Here is a 23,373-nt window from a genome sequence, read left to right on the forward strand (position 1 = left end):
CCCTTCCACCTAAAATATGTCTTGGGTTTAATAATTCCAAGGAAGATACAATTTTCATGTTCTTCAATCTTCAAATAATATATATATATATATATATATATATATATATATATATATATATATATAAAGCAAACCCCTTCCATAAACTATCTTTAAATTTTTAAAACCTCTGATCAGCAAACACAATAAAAATGTTCCTATCTGTTATATCTCAAGAGTTGATACACTAATTTCAATTATTCCCTTGAGAAGGAAAGGTCTATATTATAAGTACCAATATTTGCCATTTTTCTCATGATTTAACAAAAAAGATTTAATACCAAGATTTAAAAGTTCTTACACACACAAGTGCAAATACTTCAAAGGGATACAGATTCTTTAAGAATGATCTGCTTCAGGGCTGGGGTTATGGCTCAGAGGTAGAGCGCTTGCCTACCATGCATGAGGCACTGGGTTTGATCCTCAGCACCATGTAAAAATAAAATAAAGATATTGTGTCCTCCTATAACTAAAAATAAATATTAAAAAAAGAGAATGATTTGTTTTATAAATGACAAGACTGACAATGAGATACTATAAACATTTTCCAGTTTCCAAAACTAACAGCATAATATATCTTCATAATCCATAAAATGACCCGATTTTTTTCTCTTAATAAAACACCAGCCTACCCCATTCCTGTTCCTAGTTCAAATGTTTAATAAATCCAAATGTTTATACATAAAGGTAGACATCACATTTTTTCATTTGATCCTCACAGTAAATTTATTTGTCAGATAAGACCCTAACCCTAACCCTAACCCTAACCCTCACAGTAAATTTTATTTGTCGTGGACAAATTAACCTATTCTATTACAACAAAGTCAAATCAAATAAATGGTATTAAAAAGAATTCAGAGGCAAATGAAATTGCTTACCTAAAAAAATTATTTTTTCTTAATAAAAAGTAAAAATAATCAATGAAATGAAATAATTCATTAAGCAGATCTATCTCTCAAGGATTAATGATTCAATGGTTCTTATCAGCCAGATTCAATGGTTAAAGAATCTAAAGGATCTAAAATTGCTTCATAAAAGCCCAACTTCAATCCTCCACATTTAATGTAAAATTTCCAAACTCTAATCTGGGACAGAAACATTCTTTTTTCTTTTATTTTTTAGTCTATTCTAATTAGTTAGAAACATTCTTTAACATTCATACTACATGGTGACTAGAGTTAATAATGACATATCGTATTAAAAAATGCTAAGAGTAGATGTTAAAAAAATGGCGACTATGTGAGTTAATACATGTTAAGTAACTAGACTTAATTCTACAATGCATATGTACTTTAAAAAATGTTGTAAATGTAAATTCATACAATTTTATCTGTCATTTAAGAAATAAAAATTACATAAGTTCCTTACATATTGTGTATACAGTTCTATTCTATTGTTTCTTCACTGTGGCCAATTGTTAATATCCGAAACCCTACAGTATACTGAATTCTTTGCAGGAGGTCCCAGTCATCTTTGAACTCCTGGAGTCCAGCACTGTGCCTGCAACAAAGTATTGTAGTTGTAAAATCAAAGTGTGTAGAATAAAGTGAATGAGGAACTACCACATTTGGAGGCAGAGAATGTCTCCATTTCATATTTTTAAAAATTCTCCTCCATACTTCCAATCCTCTGCCTTCACCTTTCTGCCTACAAGTCCCTCTAGAATCTTTAAACTGAAAATATAACACTCTGAGTTCTCCCTTCTGTTTCACAGGCATACATCTGTGTCTCATGGTAGGCAATAAATTACCTGAGAATGGGGACCACAGTTGTATAGTATACATATGTTAGTCCATTTATAGTATCTCTCAGAACATAAGAATTTTGATGAATTCATCTAAATTACTTTTTCAGCCTGTCACATTTTTCTCAGTCCTCCATTAAGTTATTTTGGAGCACAGATCCAAATCATGACACTGAAATAATGCTTTGCAACAAAACAAAACAAAGCAAGAAAGTTAATCCTAGGTCCGTTGTCTGAATGTGTTTACCATACATCATATAATAAAACCTCAAATTATTTCAGGCATTTATTTTACACCAGCAGGTCTCAATGGCAACATAAACAGCTTTATCAGGAATGAATTCCCTAGCCAGTTCTGGTAAATCTATACAAGAGGGTTTTGTGCTAGGCACAGGGATATAACAGAATCTTGAAATTTTTCTTCTGGAGGTAAGATCCGAGTTAATTCTCAACAAAACTGAAAGCCACTCTCACTCTTGACTCCACTTGTTAGGATGGAGAGAAATCTGAGAATAGCCAAAACAAGATAGAAAACAAAATTACAAGAAAACAAAAAAACATGGGCTGGGGATATAGCTTAGAGCGCTTGCCTAGCATGGACAAGGCACTGGATCCAATCCTAGTACCACCAAAACCAAAATATTCACCTGAGCTATGACTATACCATTCAGCATAGATGTGCTGAATCCTGTACCTAGCAATATACACCCAAGGCTGTTACCAACTGATCGGTATGCCTGCCTTGTAGGTAAGATCAGGGCTTCTTATATAAGCAAAGAACTAGACAAAGATAAAGTGACAATATTAGAACCATAGAGGTTTTGTTTCATCCCGCGCCCCCCCCCCTTTAAAGAAAGGAAATCAATATTTAACTCTTTTCTAGTCAAATTCTACTATATCAACTTTAAGGGATAATCCAAAAAATTCTGCCTTCTGGATTTTTGCTGTGCTGAATAATGAATCAAAATTTTGGTCAAAGTTTTATCATATAGATATTTTCATAATAATAGCATTTGTGATCAAATGTCACTGAATATTAAGTTAAATTCTTTTTAATCATAACTCTTATATATGTTGTTATTTAGCATTTTTACTAATTCAGGTTGTATCTTACATGATTTTTTTTTTTTTTATGGGATGGGGAATGAAACCCAGGACTTTGTGTATGCTAGGAAAGCACTCTACCCCTGAGCTACCTCCCCAACCCAATGTGATTTTTAAAAATACCATCAATCCACAATTTTACTATTACAAAGGCAGAGTCCAGAATTTATTAAATACACACACAAAAATCGTAACCCCAAATCTCTGATTTTCATTAATTTATTTAACAAATACTTCCTAAGTTACCATGTACAACAAAGAGCTTCTTGTGATCCAAATACAGGAAAAACTTTCTCTGGCCCAATAAAAATATATACAAGGAGACAAAGTAATTCGTCCCATAATAAACAAAATAAATTATAATACAGAGCTATCACCAATCAGCTAACCAAACCTTAAAAAATTGACTTGAAGAGTTAACCAATGGTTTAAAAGGAACCTGAACTCCACTAGAAAGTATGAGTACCATAACTGAGCCTAGAAAACTGGTAATGCACGCATGTGCTTTTACACATGCACACACTTCTGCTATCTCTACTGAGAAATTTACAACTTGAAAAGTCTTGAGAAAAGCATCCTAGCTGGGCCTGGTACATACCTGTAGTACCAGCTACTTGGAAGCTGAGGTAGGAGGATGGCCTGCACCCAGGAGTTCAAGACTATCCTGGGTAATATAGCAAGACCCCACCTCAAAGAAAAGAAAAGTGGGGAGAAGAAAGGTGGGCATCCTAATAGCTCATTTCAAATTTCCTTTATGTTTCCATAAAATCTCAGGTTATGTAAAACAAAGCTACTTCTAATTCAAAATAGACTATCTCTTCCCAAATCAGAATTTCTCTAGTGAAAATTTAAATCCAGGGACAACTTAGTAAGATTTTTCTTGTAAATTTCACTGCTAAAGGTGTGGGTCAGAGGGCCTAAATCATGATTTTGTTTGAAAATGAAAAATCTAAGTGCTGGCAAACTAGTTAATATAGTAAAGCCTCACTAATGTGAAACAGAGGAATGATCTAAGATACATAATAACTGAGCCAAGAAAGCAAAAAAGCAATTTTTTCTAATAGAAGGCTACTTAAATGGAAGGGCAATTATTCTTCAGCAGTAATGCCCAGCTGAATGAAATTTTACTGTTTTATAGAAGCTCCACTATGATGTGACACTAAATCAAACACACTCAATTCAAAGGCAATCTCTTCAGGATCAGTTGCTATGATCTTAAAAAAAAATAAAAACAACAACACAAAAAAACTTTATCTTCACAGAAAAGGTACTAGAAGGAAAGCAAGTAAAATCATCATTTGTTGAAACAAATATATAATACAGTAAATATAAAAATACATGGAAATCTAAAAAAAAAGGTAGATATTAAATACAAACAATGCTTAGTATTAAAAATCACAGTATTTACCCACTTTGATTACCACTAAGGCTATAACGTTGCATTAAGTTATGGCCAAAAATCTAAAATCTAAAAATCTAAAAACAATATTTAGGCCTAAACGGATAACTTCTTCCTCTCAATAAAATAAATTCAATCAGACAAAATAACAAACCTCCTGTTTTCATAAATAAAATAAAATAAATCAACTTTAGAGTTGGAGTGTACCTTAGTAATAGAGTAAATGCTTAGCATGAGCAAGGACCTACACTAATCCCCAGCACTCCTTCCCCACTAAAATACAAACAAAAAAACCTTCTGATATTGAGAGAGTATTTTTCCACTGATCAAAATTCACTAAACTCAATTACCAAAATAGTACAGGTTACCTCTGCAATTCCAGTTTTTTTGACTCCTTTAGTCACCCTTACAGAGCATATCAGATTGATTTTTGTACAATATATACTTCAATACAATCCCTCTTGCTCAAAAATCTCCAGCGTGTGGGAATACTGTGGTAGTTACAGATAGCTAGATGGTAGAGTGCTTGCCTAGTTCGCCAGCATAGAGTAACTACCTATCAAAACAAAAAGGCATCTATCTCAGTGCTACTACCTACAACCAGAGTCTCCTAACATGGCTCAATTCCTAACAAGGATTCATACAGCATGACTCCAACCTGCCTTTTGTGCTTCCTTCTTAGTCCTCTCCTGAGAGCCTACTCCAGTCAAATCATTTGACCCATTCTTTTCAGAATACCTTATGTCTGGTAAGGAAACATACACATCTTCTCTGAGATTTTAATATGTCTATATCATAATGCTTCCATTCAATTTTTAACTAAAAACTATCAAAAGATTCTGATTTTAATATGAAAACAGACATGGTAAGTATAGACAGTTCCCAAATATTTAACTTACCTGGTAGCATTTTATGATTCACCATCAGGGCCCAATCTGTTTCTAAACTACACCAGCTAATCAATTGCCACTGCTTTCTACAGAAAAGTACTTCTTAATTCACACCAAAATTTCCAAAAAAATTTATTTTAGAAAAAAATACATTTTTATAACCACAAATAATATATTAGCAAGTTTTTGTTGTTGCCAACACATCTTTAAACACTGAAAATATTTTCAACTTAAACAAAACTTCAACTTTCCTAAAAAATACTAAAACAATAAAAGTACTGATTACACACAATAGAATAAGGTTAGTTCCCCCCAATCCTAAATCCCTTTGCTAAGACATTTACTCTTTATGGGAACAATGACTAATATTTATAAAATAAAAATCTGTCTGTCTGTCTGTCTCTCTCTCTCTCTCTCTCACACACACACACACACACACACACAAACACAAAACACCAATAAAACTTGCTTTAAAACTTTCAGAAGACAAAGTATTAACTTGATACCTATGGATAAATCATTCAACCATATCCCAGGGACACGGACAACCACACCAAAAGAAGATGAAGCAGCATCTGAGACATCAGATCATCACTGTATAATCCTTAGAGCCTTTTTTAATTAAGAGATTAGCAGTTTCTTGAGCAACTACATGTATGTCAATCATAGATGTACAGAAAAGGTAGAAAGGAAACAAAGATAAAGAATCAAGAAGACTACAGAGGAGCAAAGGGACAGGGATAAAGGGAAGGGATTGGAAATAAGGGAAAAAATAAGGAAAGAGTTAAATATCGAAGATTTACATACAAGGAGGAAAAATCAAGCACAAGAGAAAGTATTGCTGAGGTACTTGCTCAGAACATTATTCCCAAAGGTCATGTGCCACTGAGACTAGAACCCTTCCAGCAAGGAGTGACCCCCCCAAAATCACTTTCAGATAGTTTTAGAAAAACCACTCTAAAAAAAAAAAAAAAAAAACCACAATGACTTTTGGGATGAATTGAACCCAGAATCTAATCTTTCTGTATTTCCAAACACTATTCATTCATAACATTTTATTTCAATTCTATAAATCATAGTTTTGTTTTTTAAGAGTTTTAGTCAGAATTTGTTTAAGCTCTAAACCTGGGTTTAAATTAACACAAAATCTCAAGTGAAGTGTCAGTACTAATACTGCTCATTTTTAAAAACAAAATAATTTTTATTAATTTATAACACCATAGGAGAAACACCTTTAAAAAATAAAAGAGGTTAAATCAAAAACTAAAATTCATCAAAATAGGTACCTATGAAAGTCATGGAAGATATAGCAGATAGGATCTGAAACAAGCACTGTTTTTTGTGGGGTTTTTTAAAAATATTTATTTTTTAGGTGTAGATGGACACAACACAATGCCTTTATTTTTTTATGTGGTACTGAGGATTGAACCCGGGTCCCGCCTGCACTAGGCGAGCGCTCTACTGCTGAGCCACAAGCCCAGCCCCAACAAGCACTGTTTTTTAAAAAAGCATAGGACTAAAAGAATTGGTGAAGTTAAATGGGCCTGAACCTCATGGAAATTATTTTAAATTATTTAAAACTTCAGTCAAGAAGACTCAATGAAATATCATTAAAGGCAGAGAATACAAAAAATTGTTTGCTTTTGCTTGGTCTCCAAAACAGAAAGGCACCCCCTTACTGGTCTGAATATCCTCAGAAAATCAGGACTAGGAATGTTAATAAGAATTCTTTAGAGCTACTTGAAATTCTAACACAAATACTATGAATTTCAATAATCTTTTCATGGTATAAGAAGCTTGCTCTTTAAGATTCTCTTCATCGTATTCTCTTACAGTATTCCTTTGGTTGAAGGGCTCCACAATGAAACAATTACAGGCACTAAGACCTCTTTCCTTTTTCCGCACAAGTTTTTACATTTGTTCACCAGAAAAGGCATTTGTTGAAACTGATCCACACCATAAAGGTTTTATCAAAACTATCTGTTGTAAATAATAGACAGTGTTTTTTCCTTCCTTCCTTCCTTCCTCCCTCCCTCCCTTCCTGGAACCCACAGGAGCTCTACCACCAAGCTACATCCTTAGCCCTTTTTATTTTTTGAGACAAGTTCTTGCTAAGTTGCCTCGGTGAATCAAAAACACTGGCCTCCAAATTGCAATTCTCCTGCCCAAGCCTCCAGAGCAGCTGGGATTATAGGTGTGCAGCACTGCACCCAGCACAAAGGTATTGTTTTAACCAGACCAATTCCTAAATCATTGCATCTGTAAATTCTGAGAGCTGTCATTAAGAGGACTGGTTCTTTGGATTTGGCATTCTGTATGTTTTCTCCAACCATTTTTTTCTCCTCCTTCAACCACCACCCTTTACTTTCCTACTATATACATATACACAGACAACAAAGATTATCAGTACCACTACGCATGAATGTGTATATACACACAAACACATATGTATACACACATATAGACACACAAGGCAAGAGCCCGAATATCAGAGTACAAAGACAAATAATATTGCAGAATAGGAATAAATCTATTTATTCTTATCTCTGAGATAAAACATAACTGTGCTTGGTTTCTTCCACTTACCAGATGGTTCTTCAGGCTCACTTTCATTTTCTTCCTCAGGTGGGGCTTGAGGGGGTGGGGGGGGAAGCTTCTTTTCCTTCTCTGCTTTAGCATTTCTTTCTTCTTCTGAATAATACTCATCTTCTGAGAGGTTGGCCAAGCTTTCATCCATCTCTCTATACTCTACCTATAGAGATTGTACCAGGAAAAATACAATAAACATCTAAAATCAAGGACTCTATTTGAAATCATTAGTGAATATGAACTGCTCTAGAACTACAAATTTTAAAGGAAATAAGCATACAACAAGGAAAAAGCTTATAATAGTTAATTACTAAAAACAAAAAGCATCATGAAACCATCAAGTCAGGTTTAGCCTGATTTATAACTTACATAATAGTACTGACCATTTCAAATCACTGACTCTGAGGCTCTCTACAACTCCTAAAAACTTTTTTCAGTGTGTATCACACTCACATATTGGAAGTTTCAACAAAAGACTAAATTAACCCTCAGTTAGGTAAAAATAGTTAACCAAAATATCATTGTCTAATGTTAAGCCTATGCTTCTAACTATTCCATGGAGAAACAGCAGAAGAATTACACAAACTAAATGGGGGGCGGGGTGTGTGTAAAACCTGAAAATAACAACAGTCAACCTAAAATTGTAAAAAAGGTGAACTGAGGGCTGGGGATATAGCTCAGTTGGTAGAGTGCTTGCCTCACATGCACAAGGCCCTGGGTTCAATCCCCAGCACCACAAAAAAAAAAAGTGAACTGGCTTAAAAAAAAAAAAAATGTACCTAGGAGAACTGAATGATGAGCAAAGAATTCTTATTACAACAAACTAAGAAACAAGTGACATGGAAATTGAGGATGTAGCTCTTAATACTAATTTATCCTCTAATTATATAGAAGACAGAACTAGACACACATGCAAAAAGTATGTATCACTAGGGATAAAGGAGTGTATGATAAAGAAGATTGCATTATGGACCTGATGGCCAAATGTGAGACGTGTAATAGAGTATTAAAAAGAGTTGTCAACATTAAAATGCTGTTAAATTGTTGTTAGATGCCAGGAAACCTCAGAAACTACAGTTCTGATTATGGACTCAATAAAAAATGAAATCAATTAAAATAACCAGATACAGAGATCAAGCAATGATAACATAGCCTCTACAAATAATATATCCAATGTGTTAGATTTCCAATATTGAATAGTCCTATGGATTACAGTGAATGGGTAATCTATTTTAGTTTTCTAAATGTCTTTGAAATAGCTCCAGGTATCTGGATACTTTATGTTGTCTTTTTTTCCCCTCTTTCTTCTTTTATATGACATGACCATAGAATTTGGGTGACAGGGCAGGAAGTAGGGAGGGAAAAGAATGGAACTGAGTTAGAAAATGGAAACAAAAATTAAGGATAAATTGACAAGTTATGACTAGTGCTCTAGGAATCCTAATTTAACATATGAATTGAATATTGTTCATCTACTCAAATATTGAACACAGAGTACATGGCACAATGGAGTAAATAAGTAGAGAATGAGTGTGTATCCCTACTTTTGGGGGGAGGGGAATACTGGGGATTGTAACCCAGGGAGCACTTAACCATTGAGCCCCATCCCCATCTCCTGATCATCAATCCTATTCATTCAATAATGACTAAAAACTTCCTAATGTGAAACTAGGCCATGCAAACATTTTAAGACAAACACAAAGAACACAAAATCCTTTCTACTGCAGAAGTTCAGCTTTTCCTAAAGGATGTTCCATTAGACACTAAGCCTCTTAAAGAAAGGGATCCAAGATCAAGTTGGGGGAAACGTGTGTGTGTGTGTGTGTGTATGTGTGTGTGTGTGTGTTAAAGTCATAATTCATACTAACACATTATGTCCTATCATCCCAGTTCTAGAATATCTAAAAAACTCTGAGCAACAAATATGCCAGTTATGTAACTTTGAAATAAATATTTATGGTTTTGGAGTTCTACTCTTTTGAGAAAAGTGTGATGTTGAGAGCCACAGCCGAAGGGGCCCCAGCAAACTTCCAGCTGCCAGCTGATGATTGGCTCACAGCGGCCCCAGCAAACTTCTAGCTGCCAACTGATTGGCTCCTCTGCAGTGATGCTCATTGGGCTGTTTCCCCGCCCTTTCAGACCACGGAGCTGCTCATTGGGGGACCTTTTTTTTTTTCCCCAAGCAGAAAGATAACGCCAAGGTCCGTGGGGGCCACCAAATGCCGCAGTCTGGCTGGGCACAATTCACCAGCCACTTGTCAAGCAGAAACGAACTTTACTTTTAGAACACACACGCCACACCACACGAGTTCTTCAGGAATTCCCTCAGAGCCCAACTGCCACCAGGCTTCCCACAAGCCTCTCCCCCTCCCCCATTCCTCCTGCTCTTGAGGCCGATTGGCTGGGTCGCGTGGGCAGAGCCAAAAAAAAGTCCCCCAATGAGCAGCTCCGTGGTCTGAAAGGGCAGGGAAACAGCCCAATGAGCATCACCGCAGAGGAGCCAATCAGTTGGCAGCTAGAAGTTTGCTGGCAGCTGGAAGTTTGCTGGGGCCCCTTCAGCTGTGGCTCTCAACAGTGTAAAAGATGAATGATTAGTGATAATATTAATATTAATAGTAAATTATATAATAAACTCTAAATTGCCATTTCCAACCTGTTTTTTAATATTTATTTGTTTGTTTGATTATTTATTTATTTTAGCTGTAGTTGGACACAATATCTTTATTTTATTTATTTATTTTTATGTGGTGCTGAGGCTCGAATTCAGGGCCTTGCATGTGCTAGGCAAGCACTAGACAAGCGCTAGGCAAGCGCTCTACTGCTGAGCCACAACCCCAACCCCTCCAACCTGTTTTTAAGGTAGCTGTTAGGTAAGAGTTCAGGGACACCAAGATGGCAGAGGCAGAGCAAAGTAAAAATGCTTCTGGAGGGCAAGACAAGATGATGAGTCATATGTCCCTGTAAGTGAAATCCCAATACCATGACAACTCCCATCATGAGGACTTATGGCCCATGATAACTCCCACCACAGGTTCGGTATTCTAAAATGACCAATGGTGGGAAATTGGACAGTATTCCAATAAGGTATCATAAGGTAACCAATGGGAGCAAATGGGGTAAGGTTTTCAATAAGGCCCTTGTAGGGAAGAGAATGCCTCCCAGCTCAGCATATGAAACACTAATTTACAAACATTAAGGCCCTGAGCCTGTGCCTCACCCCCACCCCTCCAGGTCTACTCCACTCTACCTTACCGAGTGCTATTTTCACCTTCACCTTCAATAAATCAGTTCTTTACCTATTACTTCTTCATGTCTTGCTCAATTGTCGTTCAGGAACCAAGGACCTGGACCCCAAATGGACTCCCCAACGACAGCACACCTTGGTCAATTTCACTGAAATATTTACAGAACTGAAAACTTGGGAACTTAATGGGTTAAAGGTGACTGAGAAGTTTTATAGCAAAATGATCTTTTTTTTTAATATTTATTTTTTGGTTTTCGGCGGACACAACATCTTTTGTTTGTATGTGGTGCTGAGGATCGAACCCGGGCCGCACACATACCAGGCAAGCGCGCTATCGCTTGAGCTACATCCCCAGCCCCAATGATCTTTTTTTTAATATTTATTTTTTAAGTGTAGATGGACAACACAATGCCTTTTATTTTTATTTTTTTTATGTGGTGCTGAGGATCGAACCGGGTCCCGCTCATGCTAGGCAAGCACTCTACCGCTGAGCCACAATCCCAGCCCAGCAAAATGATCTTTTCTAACACTGTTTAATCCAATGTTTGGTCAGAGAAGTTAACAATACCTACAGAATGAGATTGTTCAAATTACGTTATGTTGATGTTCAAATATGACAAAATTAACCCATTATATATGATTATGTACCAATAAAAAATAAATGATTTAAAAAAAGAAGCAGGGCTGGGGATGTGGCTCAAGCGGTAGCGCGCTCGCCTGTCATGCGTGCGGCCCAGGTTCGATCCTCAGCACCACATACAAACAAAGATGTTGTGTCCACCGAGAACTAAAAAAATAAATAAATATTAAAAAAAAAAATAATAATAATAATAAAAAAAGAAGCAAAATATACACTTGGAAAAGATTCCTCTACAGAGCTTTTAATCTTCACGAAAAAGAGATTAGAAAAATTACTAGAGGCAGAAGCAAGAACATCTAAAGCCAGTATTTAAAAAGAAACTACTGTTCCACAGAGCCAGAGTTCTTTGGGATTTCATTTGTGATTTTCATTTTTTTAGTGTTATTATCAAGGAGCCCAGTACAGTGGCACCTGAAATTCCAGCCATTTGGGAGGTTGAGGTAGGAGGATTCCAAGTTTGAGATGAGTCTTAGCAAAATAGCAAGATCCTTTCTAAAAAATAAAAAAGGGCTGGGGATACAGCTCAGTGGTAAAGTGGCCCTAGGTTAAATAATTTCCAGGAAAAAAAAAAAAAAAAAATATATATATATATATATATATATACACACACACACACACCATATATGTGTATAACTAATAAATATACGTGTTAAACCAAGCCTTAACACTTCAAAGACATTAACCAACATATTAACTTGCCCTGCTTGGATAACTCAGTTTGGGGTAGACATAAGAATGAAGTTTCTGGGGCTGGGATTATAGCTCAGCGGTAGAGCACTCGCCTAGCATGTGGGAGGCCCTGGGTTAGATCCTCAACATCACATAAGAATACATAAATAAAATAAAGATACTATATCTAGTTACAACCAAAAAATAAATATTAAAAAAAAAAAAAGAATGAAGTTTCTTCTGCCATCTCTATTCAACTAAGAGTCTCCTAAGAAAGATGGCAAGGCAAGCTAAAAAAGGCATAATCTGTAGTACTTATTAATACTGGATTGTTATGATAATTTACAAATAAAACAAAATACAAAAATAAAATTGGACTGTAAGGCTGAAACCATACTGTTTTATCTCCAATCTCAAAGTTGGTTCTCCAATAGCCTCATGTTCTCATAGACTGTCAACTAAAATAAAAGATAAAATTTAAACTTCTTATTCCAAAAAGGGCAAGTATTTTGTTTTGGGATCTTGCAGAAAACTGTATTTTATAAAAAGATTTCCCCATTTAATAAAGCTTTAAGGTCATCTAAAAGAAGCATACAATCTCTAAAAAATAAAACCATTCCCCTGCAAAAAGGCATAGTTCAGGCAGGAGGTGGCGCACACCTGTAATCCCAGCCACTCTGGAGACTGAGGCAGGAGGATCTCAAGTTCAAAGGTAGCCCCAGCAACAGTGAGACCCTGTCTCTAAATAAAATACAAAATAGGGCTGGGGATGTGGCTCAGTGGTTGAGTGCCCCTGAGTTCAATCCCTGGTACCAAAAAAAAAAAAAAAAAAAAGGCATAGCTCAATCTTTGAACCCAGAGTACTGGGAATCTCTCATCTCTAGGTAAAAACCCCAAAGACTTTAGGTTCTACAACTACTTATACACTATATACCAAAGTCATAAAAATATCCCAGCATAGATTGAAGAAGGGTAATTGTTTTTAGTTTTACACTTGACAACTCTCAAAATTTATATCTCTAATCTCTTCCTTCTCATTCTCACTGTTACTATACTGTTTTAATTTCCAATCACCTAAAAGCTCCAGTCTTTTTGTTTTTTAAATCTTTCTCCCCGTTTAGAACAAGGGCACAGATGTCACTGACTTTCCAAAAGGGTGAGGTTTTCAGAAAACTTAACAGATGAGTTCCAAAAATTTTAAATTAGCATATGTAAGCTCTCTGGCTCAATTCAAACTTAGCACTCTCATTAATTAACACATTAGAGTCAAGAAATCCTTAATGCTATTCTACCCACTCCTAAACTCCCTAAAAGCTTTTTCAATCTTTCTTTCTTCTAATCCAGTGCCTAAAATTCAAGGCCTACTTCCTCTGTAAATTATTTTCTATTATTCTAAACTTATCACTCTATTTTCCCCTTTTCTAAATTCTCATAAAGTTTATGGTCTGTATTTCATTTCACATAGTTCAGTTCTGTGCTGAGAGAACTTTTTGTGATAAAGGAAACTTTCCGTATCTGTGTTTCCAATATTGTGGCCACTGGCCCCCAAAAGTCTCTTAAATACTGAAAACGCAACTACTGTGACTGAGGAAACAATTTTAATTTAACTTGAATAGCCACATGTGGCTAGTGGCCACTATACTGGACAGCACAAATCAAGTATTCTATACAATCCTTTCAAGGCCTAACTCAGGGTCACCTTTCCTCAAACTGTATAGTATTCCTGAAGTCCCAAACCAATTTACCAATTTCAAAACTTAAATATTTTGCATATACCACCCAGAAGTGACTTTATTATAAAACTAATGAAAACTTAAGCTTGAAGACTCCTCAACTGCATGAACCCATCCCAATAACCTGAAACTAAATTTTAATTATGCAATTAACTTTTTAAGAGGGTTCCCAAAACAGATATATTCCCCGCATACACCCCAGAAACACTGAAGCTTGGTCTGTCTACTCTGGTCTCGGCTTGCTTTTTCACTCCTTAAATAGACACACTATTCATTGAGGGCCTTTTTCTCTGGCTCCCAAAACTAGCTATGAACGAATAACTTTTTCCCAGGTCCTTGTTTTCTAGTTGCTTACCTAAGTCAACACATAACTCATTTTTCTTTTAAAAGTCTAAGAGCTAACCACAATGGAAAAAAACAGTATAATCAGAATTCAAATAAACTCAGAGGAAGGACAAAAATCTTATCAGCATGCCCCAAATTGATCAACAGATTCAATACAATTCTCAATCTAAATCCCAACTGCCTTTTTTCGGTGAAATTGATAAAGTGACCCTATATTTCATATGGAAACAGAAAGGAAAGAGAACAGTCAACACAATCTTGAAAATAAGTACAAAGCTGAAAAGCTCACACTTGGGGACTTCAAAACTTAATACAATGCTAGAATAATAAGAACAGTGTGATGCTGGCCTAAGGACAGAAATATAGAGTAACGAGACAGATCTGAGAGTTCAAAAATAGGTCCTTATATGTATGATCACTTACCAAGAGTACTCAATGGAGGGAGAACAGACTTCATCAAATTGTGCTGGGACAATTCACATGCAAAAGAATGAAGCTGACCCCTATTATCTCAACACATATACAAACTCCAAAAGGATCATAGACCTAAATACAAAAACTAAAGCTATAAAACTTTTAGACGAAAACACATAAGTAAATCCTCACAATATTGAATTAAGCAATGTTTTCTTAGCTGTAAGACTAGAAACAAACAAAAAAACAAATTGGACCTAATCAAGATTAAGAATGTTCATAACTAAAATGAAGAACTCTTACGTCAAAACAATTTTTTAAAATGATCCAAGGATTTGAACGGATATTTTACATCTCACCAAGAAGGATACACAGTGGCCTATGAGAAGATGCTCGACATTATTACTCATTATGGAAGTGCATAAGAAACCACAATGAGGGGCTGGGGATGTGGCTCAGTGGTAGAGCGCTCGCCTAGCATGCGCGAGGCACTGGGTTGGATCCTCAGCACCACATAAATGTAAAATTAAAATATTGTGTCCACCTAAAAAAAAAAACAAGAATAAATATTAAAAAAAAAAAAAGAAACCACAATGAGATACCACTAGAATGGCTGTAATAAGACATAAAAGCTAGGAATATGGAGAAATTGGAGTCCTCAAACATTGTTAGTGAAAATGTAAAACAGTGTGGCTGCGGTGGAAAAATGGCAGCTCCTCAAAAGTTAAAATGGAATTACCATATAACCCAGTAATTCTCCCCATGGACATACATTCAAGAGAGATGAAAAACATTCACACAAAAAATGTTAATGTTTACAGCCATGTTATGCAGAACAGCCAAAAAGTGGAAACCCAAATGTCAATCAATGGATAAACAAAGGGTGGTATATAAAAACACGCTACAGCCAAATACAAAACGACACATATCATATCACGCCATATAAAAATATCCAGAATAGGCAAATCCATACAGTAGGAAAGTAGACTAGTGGTTGCCAGGGGCTGGAGACAGGGAGGACTGGGGAATTACTGCTAATGATACAGGTGTCTCTGGTGAGCAACTAGAATGTTCTAAAATTGTAGTGATAAGTGAAAATCATAAAAACCACCAAACTGTACACTTTAAAATGGTGAGGCAAGGTGCAGTGCCACACATTTGTAAACCCAGCTATTTGGGAAGCTGAGGCAGGAGGATGAAAGTTCATGGCATTCAGGCAGCTTAGCAAGACCATGTCCCAAAATAAGAAATAAAAAGGGCACCTCTGGGTTCAATCCCCAGTACTGCAAAATAAATAAATAAAATGTTGACTTTTATCATATGCAAATGGTATAAATGAATCTGGTTTTTTAACAATACCACATGGTTTCTGGCTATCCTTTTCATTAAAAGGGCAAAAGAAAATCCTATTGGGCTTCTGTCCTCTATTTCATTTCTGAAAGTTGAGGTCATCAACCTCTGCTTTTCTATCCCATATTTTGGTAAAAAGCCCCCAAATTTTTCTTCGAAATTCTTTCTACACAGCCCTGGAGAAGTCTCCCAAGCAGGCAGCTGAAACTGAGGGCTCTCAGTCTAGACAATACTCATCTCAAGAAGCTCCTCATCTGTACTAACCTAGTATTTGCACTTCAAAATGACACACAGTAGCTGGGTGTCATGTCTCAGCAACTCAGAAGCCTAAAGTAGAAAGATCACAAATTTAAGGCCAGCCCACAGGAACTTAAAGAGACAGGATCAATCTCGAGTACCAAAAGAAAAAAACAAACAACAAAAAAAAAATTATACACAGTTGCTGAACATAGAGGCATGCACTCAGTCTCAGCTATTCAGGAGGCTGAGGCAGGAGGCTCTCTGGAGCCCAGAAATTGGGAGAGCAGTCTAGACAATACAGACGAGTCTCAAAAACAAAGAACACTCCACAGGTAATTTTACAAGCGCAAATGATATAAACTGTACAATTTTATTTCATATATTTATTTATGTATTTGTTTGTTTTGTGCCACGCGGGGGATGGAATCCAGGGCCTCCACACAACATAAACAAATACTCTGCTACTCAGTTACATCCCGACCTGGCTTAGATATTTTTTTCTATCTACATATATTTCCAGTTTTTTGAACTAAGAAATGAACTCTTCAGAAAAACACAGGACTATGCCCTAAGACTGACCCAGTGCCCTACATACTATTATTAGTGGTGTCCCATGTGGTCCTTTGTTTCCATGATACCCTGCCACAAGTGTGGGACTCACATGCCAGTTCTATGACTTACTAGTTTTGTGACTTGAGGCAAGTCACCTAAACTGAGCGCCTCTGTTTACTCATTCCCAAAATGAGGCTAACAGTGACCTGACCTTTGGTGCTTAGAGAAAGTAAAACGGCTGGGCATCTGGCACACTCTATGTATGAGCTGACTGGTGTCGCGGCTTTTTCTTCCCACTTGCACTGACTGATTAAGCTCTTTTCGTCGGCTTCCTCGTCTATAAAGACTACATCAAAAGACAGTAAAATCAAAGATTGCAACTCTGGGCCTACAGCAAGCGCTCAAAAAAAAAGTTCCCTTCTTTTCCGACCCGTTTCCAAGGCGGTTTTTCGAGCATTGCCCTCCAGTCCCTTGGCGGCTGGACCGAGATGCCACCGACAGCGCGGAACCGCTCGCTGACACTTCGGCAGCGGCTCACGAGCGGTGCCCCCGGCAGCGCGACGCGCCTCCACGCCGGGAAGCCATGTTCCCAGCCCTGGAGACAGAAAGGTGTGCGGGACGGCGCCGCCACCCCTCCTCCCGCCCGCCCGGCCCGCGGCCGCGGGTCCCAACACAAAGGCCGCGCCGGTGCCCCCTCGTCTCCCCACCCGGCCGGCTGCGGCGCGGGCGTGCGCCGAGGCGAGGCGGTGGTCGCGGGGCCGACGGCCCGGGGCGGGGACCCCCGGGGAGGGAGCGGTCCGGCCTCACCTTGGCCCGCTTGCGCCGGCTGGTCCGTCGTCCCTCGGGGGTCTCCGCTATTCCCGTCTCCATGGGGGTCGCAGACCCAGGCACCACCGTAGGCCCGGCCTGAGGCCCGACGGACCCCGGCGGCTCGGCCAGGCCCCCGGGGGGCGAGGCCCGCGGAGGCTCCTTCTTGCGGGGAGTGCGCTCCCCGGCCGCTCCCGGTCCGACCTCGGCAGGGCCCGACAGGCCCGCGGGCGGCGCGGACACCTCGGAGCCATTCTCGGCGCCGCCCGCTGCCCCGGGGCCGGCCTCCGTCCCAGCCGCCGCCGCCGCCGCCGCCGCCGCCGCCGCCGCGGCCTTCTTCCCGGACAACATCTCAGGCCGCCGGGCCGCCGACGGCCGCCGGAGCCGCTCGGTCTGTCGCTCCGTGGGTCCGGAGCCGCCGCGCCGCGCTGCGCCTCACACTTTCCAAGCGCCTCCAACAGCCGCCGCGTACGCTCGTCCTACGCGCGCTCCCGCCGAGTCGGGACAAAAAGGCCCGGAGCCGCGCCCGAGCCCGGCCCCGCCCCCGCTGCCATAGAGCGGCGGCTTTGCAGCTAGAGCGACGCCATGGACTGGAGCCCGAGGCTGGTCTAGAGCGGCCCCTCAGCCTTGGGAGTTGCATCCAGCCCCGACAGTGCTCTAGGCGTTCCTGGACCAAACTGCACCTCCGAAGGCCACCTTTTCTTTATTCCAGAGACTTGCATCGTTCACTCCTTCCTTCCCCCGCTCTTTCGTCCTTTCAACCAATATTTACTAATGCTCATGAAGTTATTCTTTCAAAGAACTTACAGTTTAGTGGGGGGAAGGCACATGGAAGTGTAACTGGTTGAACTTGTGAAGGGCACACGAGTCTCGGTGGTAATAAGACGGAGGGGAGTTAGGAAATCCAGGGTGGAGTCCACGTGGAATTGCTCCTCGTCCCCAAGCCTTTGCTCGTGTTCTCCCCGGTCTCCGGACCCCGCCCCACTCCTGCCGCGCTCTCGCCCGCACTCCACGTCCCCCGCCCTCGCGCCCTGCCACCTCCTGCTCTACGCCCCAGTCGGGTCTTCCCGACGACGCTGAGTCCGGGGGTGGTGGCGGGGTTTTCATTTAATTATTCAAGGAATCCCTTGCTGATCCAACGGAACAGTTCTTGTGTTCTTCGAGCTTCTTTCCAGTTGTTACACAGATAGAAGCTTGTTTGTCTGCCCAAGGTCCTGGGGATTGAACCCAAGGGCACGCTTCCACGGAGCATCCTCATCCCCCCCCCTTTGTTTTAAATATTTATTTATTTATTTATTTTTGTGGAGACAGGGTCTCATTGATTACCCACGTTAGCCTCGAACTTCTGATCCTCCTGCCTCTCAGCCTCCCAAGTAAGTGGGATTCCGGCATGCCGCACCATACCCGGCTATAAATCTGCCTTTTTAAGTCACCTATCTCTTCAAAGACTAGTTTTCAAACAAAACTATGCCATTTACATAAAATTTAAAAAAAAAAAACTGGTTTAAAAAAAAAAACTCATCTCTAGGAATAAAATCCAGTCAGTGGTCACCTGAAATAAGAGTAGGGGTTGACAGCCAAAGACCAGGAGGGGATTATCAAAGCCAGGAATGGAAATGATTTAGGCTTGAATGGAGTGAGTTTTCAGCAAAACTCAATGAACTAGGCATGCAAAATAGGTGTATTTGTTTACTGTAAACTGTACTTAATGAAGTTAAATTAAAAACAAACAACTAAGTAAACAGGAAGGGGGGAAAAAAGAGACAACTAATCCAGGAAGAAAAAGAAAGCTATGCAAAAAAGAAAATGTAATCACAGCACAACATATTGATGTGGCATAATGAACATAGACAATGAATATTGTTTTACTAAAGTGATAGAATTATACTGAGAGCATGGAGAAAAAAGATTGGAGGGGGGAGAGAGAAGAGAGGGGCTGAGGGCAGGGTCAGAGGAGGCGCCAAGTGAGAGCTAAATCCTCAAGGTCCATCCCAGAATAAATGGTAGTCGAGAAATCAAGAAATAACAGTATAAGCATAATGTTTAGGAATATAAAGGTAAATGCCAGGGAAACAACTGGAAGATTGAGAACTGGTTACCTGTGAGACATGGAACTTGAGGTGGCAGGCTGTTGAAACTTGTCTTAAACCCTGTGGGTCGACCTGACTGGTTTGCACATTTAACAATCTGATAAAGCTTGAGATTTGATTTGGGGGTTGAACCCAGGGACACTTAACCACTGAGACACATCTCCACCCCTTTTTTATATTTTATTTAGAGACAGAGTCTCACTGAGTTGCTTAGGAGCTCACCAAGTTACTGAAGCTGGCTCTGAACTCACCATCCTCCTGCCTCAGCCTCCTGAGCCACTGGGATTCCAGGTGTGCATCACCTGGCGGTTGTGAGGAAGTCATGAGACATGCTTGAAAACTGCCTGTCAAAGAGTCTGGCACACAGTGAGTGCTTAAGACATAGGTGTAGTTAACATTGTTATGCAGCAGCTGGGTGGGGGGAAGGGACTAATTATGACTCAGGAGTGAGTGGCTGTGCCTCCTGTCATGGAGGGGACTGAGGCAGGGTCCTAAGGCCCGTGTTCTTCCATGCCACAATGTTGGGGGAACTGATGCTTGTTTTTAGGAATTTCCTTGCCATACTTGCTTCCTCGGGCACCCTGGGAGCATTGGTGGCTTGGTTGATAAGCTATAAGCCAATTTTGTTTGGGTTCCTATTCCTTCTACTATTGCTTAGCAACTGGCTGGTCAAGTATGAACTCAAGCCCACCTCCTCAGAGAACTGTCAGGTGAGCAAGATGGGATTTAGCATCAGCTGAGGGTTATAGGATATTCTGCTGGATTGGGGAGTGGAGGGCCGGACAGTGAAAGGATGATGGGGGAAGACTGAGGAACTTAAAACTGGTCTGAGTCCCTGCCCTGGAGATACCTCTTAGTGATGGTGGACAAAACATGTCCCTCACAAGGCCTCAGTGGTCTTAACTGTAAAATAGTGACCTGTATATGCTCCTACTTCATGTTTGAAGTCCACATGCTTCAACCATGGTATGGGCTACTCTAAGTGGAATGATTTCAAATGGCTAGAGATACAAGTGCCAACATAGGTACAACTCTAGAGAACAGTCACAAAGACAGAAGAAATGCACCTAGTGTAGACTATGCCATTGTGTCTGTATAATATATACCTGAAATGATCGATTTATAAAGAGAAGAGTTTATTTTGTCTCAGGCTCCATGATCAGGCAACCCATCACTTTTAGGCCTCTGTTTGGGGGTGTGGTAGAGGATATCCCCCCATGACTTGAAAACCTCTCTCGGACCCACCTTTTAAAGGTTCCACCATCTCCTAATAACTGGGAACTAACTCTGCTATGCAAATCTTTGGGACACATTTCGGGTCCAAACTATAGCAGATATCTTTTATATAGTATCAGAAAAGGTGGTGCATACAGGTAATCCCAGTGACTCTGGAGGCTAAGATAGGAAGATCACAAGTTCAACACCAGCTTCAGCAACTTAGTGAAACCCTATCTCAAAATTAAACAAAAGGGCTGAGGATGTGGCTCAGTGGTAAAGCACCCCTGGGTTAAATTCCCAGAACAACAACAAAATCAAAACAATATCCTATATTGTCTATAGATGTATATGTGTAATGAAAGTATTCTAAGGGAGGAGGTCTCGACCTTGACACTGGTGACATCCTGGTAGCATAATTTGTTGTCCAGTTGTCTTGTGCATTAGAAAGTTTAGCAGTACCCTGGATTCTACCCCAAAGACTCCAGCATCACACCCCCACCCTGTTTGTGACAACCAAAATTATCTTCAGATATTGTCACATGTCATTGGGGAGAGGCAAAATAGCCTCTGATTTAAAAATGTATGGGAAAAAGTAAATACTAAATTCAGGATTACAGATGGGTCCGGTGGCACACACCGGTAAACCCAGCAACTCGGGAAGCTAAGGCACAAGAGTTGCAAGTTCAAGGCCAGCCTCAGCAATTTAAGGAGACCATGTGTCAAAATAAAAAATGAAAAGGGCTCAGATGTAGCTCACCAGTAGAACACTCTTAGGTTCAATCCCAAGTACTGCAGAGAAAACACGCTCAGGATCACAATTGAGGAGACGATATTTAAGGGTGGGGTGGGGAGAATATTTTAGAAGGGGCCCATAGGAGATTTTAATTCTATTTGTGATATTGTCCTTCTTAAACTGGTGTGGGAACACAGATATTTGTTATGATAATTACTTTTTTGCACACCTGAAATTGTATTAAAGGGTTTTAAATACCAGTAGTTTGTAGTTGAATCCAAAAATAAGGATCAGGTGATATTATTAGCTGAGGGGAAGAGGACAGCAAAACTGAATGAGCGTTATTGAGATCAGAGCATGTTGGCAGGGCTGGGACTGGGGCTGGGGCTGGGGCTCAGTGGTGGAGCACTTGCCTAGCATGGGTGAGGCCCTGGATTCGATCCTTCAGCACCATGTGAATATAAAAATAAATAAAACCAAACTAAAATAAAGAATTTCATCCAATGGGGCTGGGGTTGAGGCTCAGTGGTAGAGCACTTGCCTAGCATGTGTGAGGCACTGGGTTCGATTCTCAGCACCACATATAAATAAATAAAATAAAGGTCCATCAACAACAACAACAAATTAAAAAAAAAGAATTTCACCCAAGAAGTTTGGGGGGGGGGAAGCATTCTATGAGAGCACTGAGACTTGGCAATTGAAGGATCCATGAGCCCTGACAAAATGCTCCGAGAGGCACACTGGAAAAACAAACTCTGGGGACAGATGTATTGGGTTAAGGACTTTATGTCTTCTGCAATTGGCAGATCATTCCTATGAACCAAAGGCAACCAAAGGTCTTGGGAGTTTGGGGTCCATGTGGCTCGAGAAAGTGAACTTCCCTTGCTGGGTCCCCACTGTCACTCACAGAAGATGGCAAAACTGCTTCCTTTTGAAGCAGGTGAGAGAATTGGTTAAGATGAGGGCATGGAGCAAGAAGGGATGAGCATGAATAACCATTTTTTTCCCTTTTCCTGGTGGTTGGGAGCTTAGGAGGAGGCCATAAATTCAAAGACTCCAGAAGCCCACCCCAACAACAATAACCTGAACACAAAACAAGTGGAGAGGCTGCAGGCCTGCTTTGCGCTCCAGGACAAGATCCTTGAACGGCTTTTGTTCAGTGAACTAAAGCTGAAGGTCTTGGAAAATCAGATGTTCATCATATGGAATAAATTGAATCACCCTAAGCGATCAAGCAGACATCGAAATTTCCCCACGAAGAAAGACAAAACGAGGAGGCATGAGTCCACGTTTTCCATCCTCTCTGATTGTACTTCCAATTCCCCCACCTAATGAGACTGAGGTGGGCTAGCTTCTGCTGATGTTACCTTGACTCATTGTATTAGTCTGTTTTTTGTTGCTATGACAAAAATGCTGGTAACTGGGTACTTTATAAAGAAAAGAGGTTTATTTAGCTCTCGGTTCTGGAGATCCAAGAGTATAGTGCTTATATCAGCTTTTCCTAGGGCCTCATGGCAGATGGCGTCACATGGCAAGTGAGAAAAAAGACAGATCCCATGGTGAGAAAGAAAGT

The 23,373-nt window shown here is 39.7% G+C and overlaps 2 protein-coding genes across 3 annotated transcripts in view; one reads left to right on the plus strand and one right to left on the minus strand.

Moving 5' to 3' along the window:
* Positions 1-18,227, minus strand: part of Kdm1a (lysine demethylase 1A) — a 62,606-nt gene extending 44,379 nt beyond the window's left edge. For both annotated transcript variants that reach the window (XM_046418786.2, XM_046418784.2), the window contains exons 1-2: positions 17,760-18,227; positions 7,763-7,928 (exon numbers count right to left, since the gene is read on the minus strand). In XM_046418786.2, the coding sequence (XP_046274742.1) occupies positions 7,763-7,928; positions 17,760-18,110 (517 nt within the window). In that variant the 5' untranslated portion in view covers positions 18,111-18,227. The remainder of the gene's footprint in view (positions 1-7,762; positions 7,929-17,759) is intronic.
* A 2,140-nt stretch (positions 18,228-20,367) lies between these two features.
* Positions 20,368-23,132, plus strand: Tex46 (testis expressed 46). Its single transcript, XM_046418787.1, has 2 exons — positions 20,368-20,559; positions 22,833-23,132. Exons 1-2 carry the CDS (start codon positions 20,368-20,370, stop codon positions 23,130-23,132), a joined length of 492 nt encoding a protein of 163 aa, XP_046274743.1.
* Positions 23,133-23,373: the final 241 nt, after the last annotated feature.

Source organism: Marmota monax, unplaced genomic scaffold, assembly GCF_021218885.2.
Source record: "Marmota monax isolate L192 unplaced genomic scaffold, Marmota_monax_Labrador192_F-V1.1 WCK01_AAM20220418_F8-fsc00008, whole genome shotgun sequence".
Lineage (NCBI taxonomy): Eukaryota > Metazoa > Chordata > Mammalia > Rodentia > Sciuridae > Marmota > Marmota monax.